The sequence below is a fragment of the Micropterus dolomieu genome, linkage group LG07 (genome assembly GCF_021292245.1).
Source record: "Micropterus dolomieu isolate WLL.071019.BEF.003 ecotype Adirondacks linkage group LG07, ASM2129224v1, whole genome shotgun sequence".
Classification (NCBI taxonomy): domain Eukaryota; kingdom Metazoa; phylum Chordata; class Actinopteri; order Centrarchiformes; family Centrarchidae; genus Micropterus; species Micropterus dolomieu.
In genome coordinates, this window is record NC_060156.1 from 17,054,876 (window position 1) to 17,070,652 (window position 15,777).

Here is a 15,777-nt window from a genome sequence, read left to right on the forward strand (position 1 = left end):
GATTTGGGAAAAAAACCCTAGCCGTTTTCCTTTATTTAAACTTCTTTTATCTTCCTTTATTTTTGTTTTCACCTATCTTTGATATGCACTTGATCCTTTCTGCAGTATGTAACAAGTCAATGCCATGTTTTTGTATATGGAATATTTGTCAATAAAAAACAAAAAAAATAAAATCTTGCACACTGTCCTGTGCTGACCTCCAGTGGACGAACTCCCAAACTGCAAAATAGCAGCATTTTCCTTTGTGTCAATCTGTATAACAAATCCAATTCCATTGTGGTTTGTAGAGATAAACTGTGAATTATTAAATACATTTCATGACTACACTGTAGACATTCTAACCTATTAAACAGCCTTCATGGACTCAACACAGTTCCACAGAAGAACCCAGGATTTCTAGAGAGAAAGTCTAGGAAAAGTGCTCGTTGGGACCATCCTCCATCTTGAAAACACACTCATATATGCAATTACAGACACAGACCAATGTAAAACATTTAAATATTAATGCACACAAGGAAAGGCACTTTATACTTTATGTAAGTGTCTACCTACTAAAACACAACAGTCAGATTTTTCTTAAATACCAAACTTTTTACTACAGCAAGTTCATTCAGTTTTATTTGGGAATGTAGTGAAGGAGACAAATTAAAACAAGATTAAGAGTCCACAGCGATGCTAGCAGCTCTGTGAGGCTTTACTGCAGTGCTATGAGCTAAAGGCTAACATCTATGAGCTAACATGCTCACAATCAGGGATGGGCAGTATTTATGGTACATGTATTTAAAATACAGATTTAAAATGACAAAACAAGATTTTGTAATTTGTATGTGAAAGGGATGATGAAAATTGCTTCATATTAGTAGTATACAAGTGTTTTGTATTTTGTAGTTTTAAAAATACAGTAAAATATGTGAGAAGTCTATGTGATGACATCATAACAATCCTGCCACTGATTGGCTTACTCAGTAATTTGCAGAAGAAGGTCGAGGTGGGAAACGTGTGGGTTTTCATTGCTTTCCATCCCTTTTAGCATAAATTGACACAATTCTTAACAGTTCCTGTTAAGTGTCCATGTTCATTTTAGTAGCCTAGGCTAAATCATTTTCTATTAATGTTCTAGCTAATTTTGTGACCCGGGTAGAAGCCCCCACAGTTTCAGTTTTCATCGGTTGTAATAAATAAAAAATAAAAAAGCGTTTGAGCCAACTGTTAGATAAACATGAAACTGTTTGTTACTTTAAAAATAATCTTTATCTGCGTGATCACAGGAATATGTCAATATTTGATCAGTTACCTGGTTGCATGTCTGATTTATCACATGACCCAACAATGTCCACCTGATCATCTGAGTCAGTGTACTGGTGAAAGCTGATAGATATAAGTTATAACACTTTTCATTGTACCTTGGAAAAGTGTTTTGAGTATTTTTGAAATACAAAAATACAGTTTATTTTGATACAATTTAAATTACAGTATTTGGTATCTTATTTTGAAATACATTTTGATGTATTTTTTCCCATCCCTGCTCACAATGATAATGTTAACATGCTGATGATTAGCAGGTATAGTGTTAACACTAATTAGCACTAAACAATTTTTAGCTTCTTCCTGGTGATGTTTACTAAAGTTCAACTAAGGCTGATGGGAATGTTGTTAATTCTGCTGCTATTTGGTCATAAACCAAAGCATTGGGTGGGGCTTTAATAATGTGTGTAGTAAATTTCATGGCAGTCCATCCAATAGTTGGTGAGATGTTTCGGTAGTGACTGATAGACCAACATCTCCAGAGCCTTGCTGCTAGCATGACTAAAACCTAATCAAGTTTTACATAAAGCACAGATTACAACATTTGGGGCAAATGCGATGTTTGAAATGTAACTACTTAACAAAGTACTGCTTCAGAGTTGCACTCTGATCCTGGTCCTCTACAAAGCAACATTTTCTCACAGTCACACCAACGCAGGCTGTCGACTCACAAAACCACAACTCGTATCCTGAAGTTGAATGTTCTTGCCTGTGTGGACACAGAAGCTATTCGTATATGAACAGAGGGTATCATTAGAGGATCTCCATGGCTTCTTGGTCACGGACACATGACGGTGTTGGGAGAGAGAGAGCGCGGCGCAGCTCGGTGCTGCTGTCACAGAGGCACGGCGACAGCAAACACACTGACCACGCAGTACATGGTGCGGTTCTCCCACCTGACAGTGCAGCTTCCTGAACGAGACAAATAAGCAGGAGAAATGACACAGCAGGATTGGCGCAACCGTTTCGGAGTGGTGAGTTAAAGTTATAACTATGGATGAAAGATACTTCCATCCAAGATATAACTGAGCTCAGTCTCTACATCACAGTAACAACTTTATGTCCATTGACTGCCTGGAGGGTAGCTAGTGTTTGGAAGGGAGAGATGTGTACTGCAGCTCACTGTTTTTCCACCAGTGTGTCAGACTTGCTGCTTGGCGAGCGTTATGACGCGCATTTTGCTGGACTACAAACGAGCTGTTTTCAGGCATTTCAGAGCAGCGTTTTCTGTGGGAGATGGGAACTCCCTTTGGGTTGGACTTTGGGCTTTTTCACTTTGCAAACCTATTACATGCACAAAAAAAAAATATATAACTCAATAAAGGAAAGGGAAAAAGCCAAAAAGCATAATACCACCTCTTTAAAGGCGTATTTAGTTCCTGCTGAACAAATATAGGCTTCACACTGTAACATCTATGTCACATTAACACTTGATTGATTCTGATATATTAACAGAACCCTCTTGTTATGAAGAGCATGACTTTCTTACGAAGTTTATTTTCTCCAATTAATAGTGGTTGCTATTTGTTTTTTAGTGATGCCCGACAGTAAACACTAAACAGAACATCACCGGTGAAACTGATCTTGGCTTTCACTCAGTAGTTGTTATTTATTTTGGAACAATCATTTTGAGTTTACTGATATGAGTATATTTGCAATGAGCTAAAATTGGCTTGGACAATTTGTCAATCTCTATTAAAAGATTAAAAGAAGGGCTACGTATCAGATAAACACTTTTTTGGGACCAACAGAAATTTGTCAAGAACCAGAAACTGGCACTGAATGTCTGCTCTGATTCATAATCTTGTTAACTTATTTATCTATCAGATAATTCCTGATTTAAATAATAATTTTGCTAATTTAAGATAATTTTATTTACGAAAAGAACTTGTACGACAGCTTGTGTTTAGATGAGATTTCACATTTGAGAATTCTGGCTCATCTTATTAAATTAAAATATGAGTGTAGACAAACACAACAAAGTAAAATATTGCAAAAAGCATTGTTTTGGTATCAATGATACCAGCTCCAATTATAAGACATCTCTCACCGTCAGTGGCTGTGTCCCAGTAGCAGGAGTTGGCTGTATGAAGACCAGCGCCGCTCTTCTGCATGATCGTACAGTTTACTGCAAAACATCAGGGAGCAGTGTTACTCAGTCACATGTTTACGAGCTTACGTCGTGCCAACATTATTAACTCGTGTTATTGTAAACGATGGGCAGTTGGCTAACCTATGTATTTGAACGGCCGTCCCTGTTTGACCAGGTGAGTCAGAGAGTGCTCCACTATACTGGCCGTCCACTGATTCACTTTACTCTGGTTATAATCTGCTCCACCAAGAACACCTTCAATACACTGAGACACAGAGAACACCATGTACACTGTCTTCACAGCAAAGGGTGGATTCATAATAAAATACAAGTTATTCATGTTTCAAAGGATGAAAAAGGTACCTCTTTAACTGACGTACTGGCCTCATCAGCACTGAAGAGAACCTGCAGTGAATTTTAAAAAAAGCAAAAACATGGTTAGTTAGTGGCATCTCCATTGTTGTATTTTATTTATTTATTTATTGCACAAAGAAACTATCTAAAGGACTGTGTCTATATATAAGTCAATTTCTGCACAACACATTTGGAAAGACAAAGTTTAATGATTTTACATGGCTTACATCCACGGGTCTAACAAAGAGAAGAAGATTTCAGTATTGCAAAAGTAAATATTGGTCAATAACGTCAAGCTGCATAGTAAAATTTGACTAAGCCAAGCAGCTAAAGGCAAGGTATTTATTTTCCTACTGCTAAGAGTGAACCTAACACAAAGTCGTAATCAAAAACTGCAGCCTGGGGGAAAATTTTATTTAATCAGTCTTATTTTGTGGCACTAAGATTATCCCTGTAGGTTACCATTCCCTCCTGCAGAGTGTGAAGCACCTCAATACATTTAGCAGTAGTGGAGAGTAACTAAGTACATTTACTCAAGTACTGTACTTAAGTACTTTTCATGCCACTTTGTACTTCTACTCCACTACATCTCAAGGAGAAATATTGTACTTTTTACTTCACTACAGCTTTACAAGTTACTTTACAAACTTTTAACACACAAACACATGAGAGTTTATCAAATATGAAATTTTGTTATAGATTAAACTACCACACGCATTTATACAAGTACATGTTGATGATGTTTTCTTATAAAAGTAAAGTACAGCTGAAAAGATTGGTGCTAAGATTAATCAAATAATCGATAGACAGAAACATTTATTGACTACCATTTTGATAATGGTTTAGTCATTTTTCAAGCATTTCATGGTCCCAACCCCACAACTGTGAAGATTTTGTTTTAAAAATTTCTATTTATTTTAATCAGCAGATTAACGCATAATGAAAATAATCAATAGTTTTAAGGTTAGTCTTATATAAAATAGTTAAAAATAATATCCACATCAACCATCTACAACAGTGAAATCCTGCTTTCACTTTAATGCATGAGTAATAATAACCTAATGATATATTATTAACAGTCCAAGGGCCTTTTTCTACATTAAGTACTTTCACTTTTAATACTTAAAACAAGCACATTCTTCTGATTATAACTAACGTTACATAACGTTATATTTATTTGTTATTAGTATTGTACTTAAGTTAAGAATCCCCTATTTTATATTTGACTAATTTTAATAAATTATAAATATGTAATTGTCACTGTAACTAGCTGATTCTGACTGTAATAAATAATATTGTTAATATAAAGACCACACCCCGGTGAAAACACCGTTAGCCTCAGCTAAATGCTAAGCTAGCAAATTTAGCTAACGTTAACCAACCGATGCGTCTTTGCGGTGGTGTTTTCGATAGTTAAATAAATGTAATTTAAAATGTCTTTACCTCCTCTCCAGAGTTATATTCCTCCATCGCTACTGACACTGCTACAGCGATATTTGTATAAGTCTCTTGTCTTTATTATCACCGGTGTCCGTCTGCTGTTCCGTTATTTTTCCTGTTTACTTCCTGATGTTCGGAGACAAAGAGCGCAGAAAAGACGCGTCTGCGCCTCCTGAAGCTGCAGACTGTGTTAACATGTCGCCTCACTGTGGTGGAGTTCAGACAGGCAACACCAGGCCTGAGTCAACATCACAGGGAGTCTGAAACACACTGTAAATATCTGTCTTTATTTCTCAGGCCGAAGCTTCAGAGATCCTCACAAGTCCAGTTTAAATAAAATGAAAACAAATTGAACCCTCGCTTGTACAAAATCCAATTATTCACTCAAGACTTCCACAGTAATGCCATGAGTGAAACGGATGGAGTTACCTTTTGGAAACAGGACATTTACTGTCTAAACTGGTAATATCATTCATACAAGGCAAATTACTTTGACTTCACATTAACTGATATCATCTTTCCACATAGGCTCCAATGCAAAATATAAAAAAAACAGACCTCATATGGGAATTCTTGTTGTTTCACATATAGGCTAATCTATGTGAAACTGTTGTTTTTACATATAATCATGTTACTTTGTGTGAAATGTCTAAAATAACTGTGATAATATGTTTCACCTGTGCTTTTGTGTTCCTGTGATGATGTAATGAAATGTGACATACAAAACTAGATTAAAGTTTGTATTTATTTAACATGGACAGGGCACATTAATAACATCTTATTATAGGCCTATCACAATTATATCACAGTCACCCTAACAGAGAATATGTGATTTAAACCATGTAGGCTATTGAAAGAGGAGGCATGCAAAGACGAGATGTGTCTAGTAGGACACATACAAAACAGAGATCCATGTGTGACTGTTACAAGAAAAGAGGCCACAAAGAAAGACAGGCAAGGGCAGTTGTAGCCCACTGATTATTTTAAATGCCTAAAGACGCTGTGGGCTATTGATACGGAATATGGTCCTCTTATTGTGATATTGTGACCCCCCAACCCCATGTCACCACCACTGCCATGTTTGTCCAAGACGATCAACCTGTTCATTTTAGCTACATGCAGCACTATTAAATAAACTAATAGTCTGGCTGCTCCTCTGGCCATAACCTGAAATACAAACTCCCAGAGGAGCTCAGCAGGGAAATACATAATACATAATGTACCACCAGTGACAATAAGGAGTTCCCCTGCGCCTATATCGAGCCCAGCACTGCAGTGAAATGCACTTAGTGACCCAGTTTAATTGGCGTATTTCATAAAAACAACAGGGGTCTGAGTTTGAGCAGAAACAACTGACGCATTGTCAGAAATAAGCCTGTTTGTGAGGATTGCGTGCCTCTCTCTCTCTCTCTCTCTCTCTCTCTCACACACACACACACTCACACTCACACACACACACACACACACACACACACACACACACACACACACACACACCACGCCCCCTCCTGTCGGGAACACCCTGGCTGTGGATTTCTGCCTTCAGTCGGTGCCGAGGCGCACCGAGACACTCACGCACGGTCTCTGATCCCCGGACGGACTCTTCAACCTGCCGTGCTCCCCTGCCGGCTCCTCTCCGCTGTCCGCAGCCTCCAGGTAAGACACCTCGGCTCTGCAGGTCAACCGGGAACACAGCGGGACACCAAACACCACCGTGTTTCCTCTGGCATATGGCACAGCCAGCCGCTGCCGCTTGTCTCCAGTTAAAGATTTTTATTTGTGTCTTTTCCTTGTTTTGGTTGTGTGTGTGTGGGGGGGGGGGTTTGTCCACCATCTCGACCACGACCTCGGAGAATTAGTCACATTAGACAGCCACTTCCCGGATAAAGTTAGGCGCGTTAGGGCAGGTGCAATGCAGCAAAAAAACTCATTATGTCGTTTCTTGTTGCCTCCGCTGGTTTTGACGGCAAATTAACCTGCAGTCAACTCAGGTGAGACTATGATGTGTCAGGTTCAAGGTAGGCAGTGGTCACCTGGGTTTGATTACCTTCAAAGGCAAAGTGACTGGAGAGAAACCAGTTTTAGGTCCTATAATATGTCTTTACAGCTGGAAATTACTGATGACCTTGTCTGTGGTAGTTTTTATCAGGATATCCCAGAGCCTCTCAGGGAACAAAAAGGTGACAGACAAACAGTAATAGTGTGTCGCTGCATGTCTTCAGGGCTGGATATCAGTGCTCAGTATAAAGGAGTGGAGAGACACACTGGCCGCTCTGATTACAATTCAGAGGTGGTTTGTGCCTAAGATTAGTCAATGTTATGATTCGGTTTGATGCTGCTATACTCAGAGGCTCTTTTGGGGAAAACACTGATGCCAGGTGTGAGATCCCGTTGTGGTTTAAGATAAAAGAAATGGGATGATGTTGTCAGCAGGTTCAGGTACCTGAAGAAATCCTTACACGAGGGTTTGGGCTTACACCCTGGGCTATATTACATTTTTTTTTTCTTTTTTTCATTCATTACAAAATTACATTTTATTTTTTAAGCTACATTTATTTGACAGCCAGAGTTACCTTGCAGATTAAGATGACGAATATCCTACTGAGCATAAATACTACTCCGTGTTATTTAGCCTAGGCCTGGCCTACATTAAACTACCCAAAAGTTAAATAAAAAAAAAACATTTGTGTTAGTACAACTCTACCAGCTGCAACTTTAAAATGATTAGGGCTGCAACTAATTATTAAATCTCATTATGGATGAGTCTAAAAATTTTGATGAATCCTTTGGTTTATAAAATGTCAAAAAACAGTGAAAAAAGCCTAATCAAGCGATTGTCTTGTCCGACCAACAGTCTGAACTGTTGAACTTATGTGTTTGCAGCTGTTAGTTACAATCACATAAGACAAACGCAGTAAATCCTTGTAGTTTATAAGCTTAGGTTATAAGAGGAACAAGGAAATGTTTGACAGATAACTTAAAGATTATAGTCTAAATATAGCCAGCTAAAACTAAATTTACATAGGCCTAGGCTTCTGTATTTTACCCAATGCTACCTGTACTGTTATTGCAAATAATCAATTTTAGCTTGTTATTCCACGCAACTAAGTGAAGCACTGGCTACATCCAGTCATGTAGGAGAAGCGACACTTCTGCGTGAGCTCGCAGCTAAACTCCTGCTAACAGTAGCTAGCTTAGCAAAGTAGCTCTAACTGCCACAGCTGTTGACACTGGTGGTGAAGTTCATGCGATTTGGTGTGATGAAGCTATATCAAATATTTAAATGTGTGAAATTATATTTATTAATTTTTTTCTAACAATTTACCGTGTGATGTAGCAAATAATCCTTTCAACGCCAAATGAATTAATTGTTAATCAATAATATCAAAATGTAACTGACCACCGGTTAAAAGATTTTCTATTTACACTGATATAAATGAGAGAAAAGCAGCAAATCTTCTCATTTAAGAAGCTGAAATTTCTCACATCTTTGCTTGATAAATGACTAGTTTGGGAAATGGTTTGCTATGTTGCAGACAGCTAGATGAAAAGATCAATAGCTACTCACACACTGGTCCAGCATCAATCTCCTCCTCTAATTCTCAGAAGTCAATAAACTGATTTCCCAAAATTTCAATCTATTGCTTTAAATGATTATTCAGTTATCAAACTAATTTGTCTGTTCACAAAATAACCAATTAGTTGACTAATACATGTAATATCTGGTGAAATTCTGATGTTTTGAAACTTTATTTACCCCTTTAGATTCAAACAAATGGACTAATTCAACAACGGGCTTTAGTCTCATTTACTGCAGTTTTTGAGCATCAAGTGTTACATTTTTATTTACCAGTTTAAGCAGCCAATGTGGTCTGATAATTCAAGAGGCCAATTCAAGGTACCAAACTGTTTAATAGACCTGTCAGACAGACTGGCTGCTAGCCAAAGTGGCTGCTTACACTGACAAAGTGGCCACAGACAATATTTAGCCAGCGTTTTCTATCAGCCATCAGTCTTGAGCCTGACTGGCGAGCATTAGGTCTGTGTGTTTTAGACTGGAGACAGCTGTAAATTAAAACCAAGCAGCTGTACTAATGAGTGAAAATGACACCCATGAGTTCATATATTATCAGTAGCTTCATTATGAAGCCTTGTAAGTGGATGTAATATTAAAGTAAGCAATCTCTTGTATGAGCTTTCTTTCTAGTGTCAACAACACCAAAAAAAGACCTGACAAATTTAACATTTCTGGGTTGTTTTGCACGAACAACAAGCCGTTGCTGCGTAAGATATCCTGCCATACTATTATTTGTCATTGTGACGCTTCTAAATTGGTTCATTTGGCTCCTATAAGCAATAGCTGCATCTGCTGAGGCAGTTTTATCATTGTCACAGGGAGAATGGCTCCCTAATGATAACCGAGCTTTTATACAGCTCTCTCACACACACACAAGCGTGAGGCCAGAGGGGGAATAAATGGGTGAATAAAAGGAGTAGAGAAGCCAGCGAATGTAGGGAATCCCTGATTTCTCTCCATGCAGGCAGCAGAGCTCATCCAGCGGAGCAGAAAGAAGCCCTGGGGAGTGCAGTCACACAGCATTAGAGGTCTGCGTCTACAAGATCTGGCAAGACAGAAGTGTGTGTGTGTGTGTGTGTGTGTGTGTGTGTGTTTATGCATGCAGGCACATACGTTCACATCGTCTGCATTGTTTACGCAGGCATTTCTGTTATGCTCTGTATTTTGTGTAGCCCAATACCACAGTGTAGAAATACATGTTCCTGCATTTAACATGTTACTGTAATTTTTGGAAATGCAGAATGGCCAGTTTCTGAATAATGTGCCAGAAAATTGTGCAGAGAAAATTTCCCAAAGCATAGGTCCGGAATGTCATAACAACTAATTTGCGTTATCATTCAGTGCCATAACGTATAGTTGTATCAACATGTGTTTTTAGTCAACAACTGACTGTCAAATCAAATAATATTTCAACAAGATTTACTGTCAGTTTTCACATCAAACTGGAGGGATAATAAACAATAACTACTCTAATAATAAATTCTAAATTTAAGTAAACTAAAATAAAGTGCTTAATTACAGAAAAAAATGAAATAAAAAGTGTAGCTTGAAGTGATCAATCAATCAATCTGTCTGTGAGTTTCCTGTGTCGCTAAACCAGTACAGTAAATGCTAGAAAAGCTGCACGGGTTAAAATAGAAACGCTCCGTCACAAGGTAGTAATTCTCAACTAGAATGTTCACATTAATAATAAATTGGCTGCAGGTTGGGGGTCCGGAGAGGATGGCGGCTGGACCAAATCCTGACCACAGTCCGCCAATTAGTGCCCTCTGATGTGTATATATACACTGTATTATAATTATGATAATACATCAGTACGTCAGTTATTTTTTGGTTATATTTTCTATTATTAGTCTAAATCTGCAAAGTAACTAGTAACTAAAGTTAGCAGACAAACGTGCTGCAGTAAAGTACAATATTTATCTCTGAAGTGTAGTGAAGAGGAAGTATAAAGTAGCAGACAATGGAAATACTCAAGTAATGTACAAGTACCCCAGAATTGTACTGAAGTACATTACAGTACTCTCCATCTGAAAACTCACATCCCTTTCTGTTGCCACCCACCTTCTGCTGCTGCTCTACAAAAGCGTAATTCAACCCATCCTCCTTTACTGTTCAACCTGTTATTTCAACATACTCAATGTGCCCAATAGGAATAAACTTCAATACATCACAAACAACGCCTGGTGGGGGAAAAAATTCCTGAAAAGGACAATAAAGAATCTAATCTAATCTAAAAGTACTTAGTTACACTCCACCACTGGTGACTGCATATTAGGTCAAAACAACAGCATGTAAATTGCAAACCCTGAGATGCTGCGCTTTGTTACAAACAAAACAGCAAACTAGACAGCTAAAACAAGAACGCTATATCAAGTGGAAGCTAGCTGGTGATGTAGCCATACATTTACATACTGATTTTACTGTAGATTTGTTACCATAGACTGTAAAAAAGAAGTGGACGTAGCCACCAGGACTTCATCAATTGGTTTGTGAACTACTCTTTTGAAGCTTTGAGTTTGGCATTTTGGCTGTCGCCATCTTGTCTTTTTGGAACCAGATGTGTGGACCTTGCTTGGTTAATAAGGTGCATCTGTGATATTAATTTTGATGTCAATTTTGGTTAGCGAAACAGTCTTAAGAAAAAATGAACAGCTGACTCTTTAGTGTCTTTTAGTACAACCAATCACTGAACTAGACATTTTTAATTCAATTCAATTCAATTCAGTTTTATTTATATAGCGCCAAATCACAACAGGGAGAGAGAGAGGGGAGGGAGGTGGCCTACACAATATACACACAGAGGTACAGACAGTAAAGGTGATGTTGCTATAGACTGAATGAATAATGGTACAGATATATATAGTAGTGTTAATGATAACAATCGTAATGTTAATGATTATAATTACAATAATAACAATAGGAATAGTAACAATAGTTGTTGCAGCAGAGGGTGCCGAGCAGGAACATGGGGGCAGCAGGTGACCCGCAGCCACAGATCCAGACTCCACAGATCCAGAGCCAGAATCACCTGCAGGAAGTGATAGGAGGAGAGAGGAGAGGGACGAGAAAGCACAAGACTACCGGAAAGGGGAGAAGTCGAGTTAGTAACATGCATTAATGGGATGAGGTTGCATAGAGAGGGAGAGAAAGAAGAGGAGCGAGGAGCTCAGTGCATCATGGGAAATTCCCCCACAGTCTAGGCCTATAGCAGCATAACTAAGGGATGGTTCAGGACTCACCTGAGCCAGCCCTAACTATAAGCTTTATCAAAGAGAAAAGTCTTAAGCCTACTCTTAAATGTGGAGATGGTGTCTGCCTCCTTTTTAGGCAACCAAAATGTTATAATTAACTGTAAAAGGGTCAAAGTTATTTGACAAAAGCCCAGACAGCACTCAAAAACAAGTTCATGGCTAGTTAAATGTAGGGGCAGTGACTAAGATTCGCCTCTAACCTTATCGACAGGTCTCTGTGGTAGCGGGCAGAGATTTTTTTATCTGAGCTAATAAATCAAGTGCAAAGTATGGTCATTTTGTCATTGACATCGCAATGACTTCTTATTGCAACCAGTGGAGTCGCCCCCTGCTGGCCATTTTAAAGAATGCAGGGTTCGCAGTGGCTTCACTTTTCAGACCCGGGGTTGAAGCTTGGCTGTTACCTATAACTGAAAATAATAAATTTTAATAAACCTGAAGGAAAAAAAACAACTAAACACCTGCTAACAGTGCCAACTCAGATTATGAAGTTGTGAAGTTAATTCGATTTTGTGTGTTAATGTATTTTATTAAATTGACTTAAGTATAGTATTGACAGACATACATATGGCACAACAGAGATAAATTTAATCCTTACAAACTTGAATAAAGCTAAAACAACACATTTTGTTGGTAGGTTCTGGTAGGTTGGTAGGTTCTGGGTAGGTTGGTATTTTTAAGTAGACATATTATCTAGACTCTATGGCTAAATAATTAGCCTAAAAAGAAAAACTGCAAAATTACATCATTACAGCATTTATTTCTGTGTGCAGTTTTCCCGTCAACTTCACTGCTTCTGTAGTTACTGCTGTCTGATTTTATAGGGCCGTACTGGCACCACCCCTATCCCTCAAATAAATGCTATTTACATTGTCTACTCCCTTTTATTCTCACAGACAATGAACAGGAAAAGAGTTATGGAGATGCTGATATTAGTCTTCTTTTAAAACGTGAGCCACATTGAGTATTGGCTGATTAAACCATCTATAATTTCTGAGATTAGCTGCATAATTATATCTGGATTAACTCTGTTGATGACCTGAGATTCTGTAGCTAAGCTCCCCTGTATTGCTGCATTGAATCTCTGTAGTGCCATGTTGTGCGGGGTTTCCCTGCCTCCCACTCACTGATGCCTGTCTCATCCATGGCTCTCTAGTGCATTGCCGTTTGGTATGCAGCCTGTAGCCCCATGCGGCCTCAGAGATGCATCATTGAATCACGGCCACAGCAAAGCAATCAGAGGTAGCCTGTCCAACACACCAACACTGCAGATGTGGGAGGGGAGAGAGAAAAAACATCACAAAAGTAGAAATGTAATTTGGAGGCAGTGCTGAGAGGAATGACTCAGTTGAGTATTGCTGGTCATAGAGTGATGCCTCTGTGTCGCCCTCCCTAACCCTCTACTGTTCGGACACAAGCCTCTGTGGGTGCTCTGAAGGGGGACGGTGGGGCGTGATTGGCCGACTGGACTCTTACATCATTATTTTATTAATTCCCAGTAGCAGCATTTTGAGCAGGTTGGTCTGCTGTGTGGAAAAGTCAACACAGCAGAGTGTACATCAAACCCGGACATTAATTAGATTCATTGTTAGCATGTCGTGCGCATCAAGGTGTTTAATCAATGAATATATTTGAACAGATTAAGGTCGGCTTTGTTTGTGTAAAGAATCACCTGAAACTAGAGTCCCCGCATCACTGTTATGCAATAATAAACAACAAACCTACAGCGGTAAGTGGACCTAGAGTTATGAATATTTTGTTTGGGTAATTAAGAGAAGGTTTGCAATAGACACAGATATAAGTATGAAATGACACAGTATTATAATGATATGTGAGATGGTAAGAATGACAGTGAAAATGCTCTCAAGTACTTTTGGGTCAAATGTAACTTATTAATTTACATACGACAACTGTTTCATATATTGAAATGCGAATTTTGTGAAGATACAGTCATATAGAGACAATATTATTGAACTCTTTATGCTAAGCTAAGCTAACCGTCTCCTGATTCCAAAATGTCAATCTGTCAATTTAAGGACACTCCATGTTGACCGTCTATTAAAGCATCACACGATGTTTTTTTCTGCAGGTCAAGCGCTCTTTTTATTGCAAGGTAGAAGGTCACCCACTTCATGATGTCATTGTAGGTGGAGACCTACGGGTGTATGACTAAAATGTAGTGCACATTTTAATCACATAATCTGGAGCATTAATCATTGGTTTCAGTAAGTCGACCTCACCCATATTTGTTGTAAAGAGCAAAGTCCATATTGAAATGTCTCTATTCACTGTTAGTTCATACCACTGAGACACTGAAGTTATGTATTTGCTTTTATCTCTCTGTCTGTTCTGCCATATTGGAAGGTGGACTGAAAAACCGGCCATAATATAAAAATGATGGAAGAGCAATATTGTTTAAATATGAGGATAACAGCCCACATTTTTGACTGTCTCTCCTGGAAGTCATTCATAGTTTTGCATTCAGTTGTTCACATAAGCATCTGTGAACTTTAAACAGACGCTTTTCCCCACATGAGAGTTCAGTAATTGTCTCTGGCTGTGCTTAAATGCAGATCAGGATGCCCTTTCTGTTAAAAGGTTTTGTGCTCCAGATATTGGTTGCTTTGGGCCGTTAATTTTACAGATACAGCTGTTTTGTCCCCTAGCCAGGATTTTCCTTGCATGTGTGGGATGCTGAGAGCGCACATGTGTTTTTTTGTTTTACAAGTGCTGTATTTAAATGAATGTCATGACCAGATGAAACTCACTCATCACCACTACCCTCACCAAATAAACTCCCCTGAAATGTGAAACTAGAGATCAAAACGCCTGGCTACTGTCACTGTCAGTGTGGGAAAAGGCTGACAAGTGAATCCTTCTACTTGCTTCTCTGACTTGATTCTGTAGATGCATTCTTTTAAACACATCAATCCAGGAGCAGTGGTGAAGGAAGTATTCAGATGCTTCGCTTAAGTACTAAAACCGTGCTGTACATTACAAGTAAAAATCCTGCATTTACGGATTAAAAGTATCTAAAAACGTGGAAAATGTAGTTAAAGCAATAAAAGTGAAAGTACTCATGCAGAAAAATGGCCCCTGTGAGTGTTATACTATTATTATTTACTTACTATACTACATTAGATTATTATTACTCATGCATTTGTGTAAAAGCTGCATTTTACTGTTGTAGTAATACTGTTATAACAAAACATATTTTATGAGCTCCTCATGTCTTTGTTATGCAATTTGTAAAGTAACTAGTAACTACAGCAGTTGGATAGTTTTAGTGAAGTAAAAGGAACAATATTTCCCTCTGAAATGTGATGTAGAATTGAAAGTGGCATGAAAAGAAATGACTCAAGGAAAGTACAAGTGCCTCAAATTTGTACTTAAATACAGTTATATATTCATCGATCGGTCCTGGAGGCTCAGCCAGCATCTGTCCTCCAAACACTGAATCTCATTGTGCATCTGTCTCCTCGATGTTCCAGCTATGCTAAGGATCCAGGATACAGTTTAAACAGACACAAGGCTAATCTTTAAAAAAAATCCTAATCCGTTAGCATCCACTCATCTTTAAATCACACATGCTATTCAGTTGTTACACTCCGAACACACACACAGGCATTTTCAGAGGATTTCCATCTTTCCATTAGCCTGTAGTGAAAGCAGCGGTTAAGCAGCAATGAGTGCTATGAAATATTCAGCCATGTTGGTGAAAGGAGAGGGAGAGGTTTATAACCTGATTGTCTCTT

The 15,777-nt window shown here is 38.4% G+C and overlaps 2 protein-coding genes across 5 annotated transcripts in view; one reads left to right on the top strand and one right to left on the bottom strand.

Moving 5' to 3' along the window:
- Positions 1-519: 519 nt before the first annotated feature.
- dynlt3 (dynein light chain Tctex-type 3) lies at positions 520-5,349 on the bottom strand. The gene is made up of 5 exons (XM_046053556.1): positions 5,195-5,349; positions 3,761-3,802; positions 3,539-3,662; positions 3,356-3,433; positions 520-2,217 (listed from the first exon to the last, which is right to left on the bottom strand). Exons 1-5 carry the CDS (start codon positions 5,219-5,221, stop codon positions 2,141-2,143), a joined length of 348 nt encoding a protein of 115 aa, XP_045909512.1. The 5' UTR covers positions 5,222-5,349; the 3' UTR covers positions 520-2,140.
- Positions 2,030-15,777, top strand: part of sytl5 (synaptotagmin-like 5) — a 54,554-nt gene continuing 40,806 nt past the window's right edge. For 3 of the 4 annotated variants that reach the window (XM_046053502.1, XM_046053506.1, XM_046053505.1), the window contains exon 1: positions 6,745-6,847. The gene's annotated coding sequence lies outside the window, so the exon portion shown is untranslated. Of the gene's footprint in view, positions 2,280-6,744; positions 6,848-15,777 lie in introns of those variants that run through there. The other variant, XM_046053504.1, reaches the window with a different exon arrangement.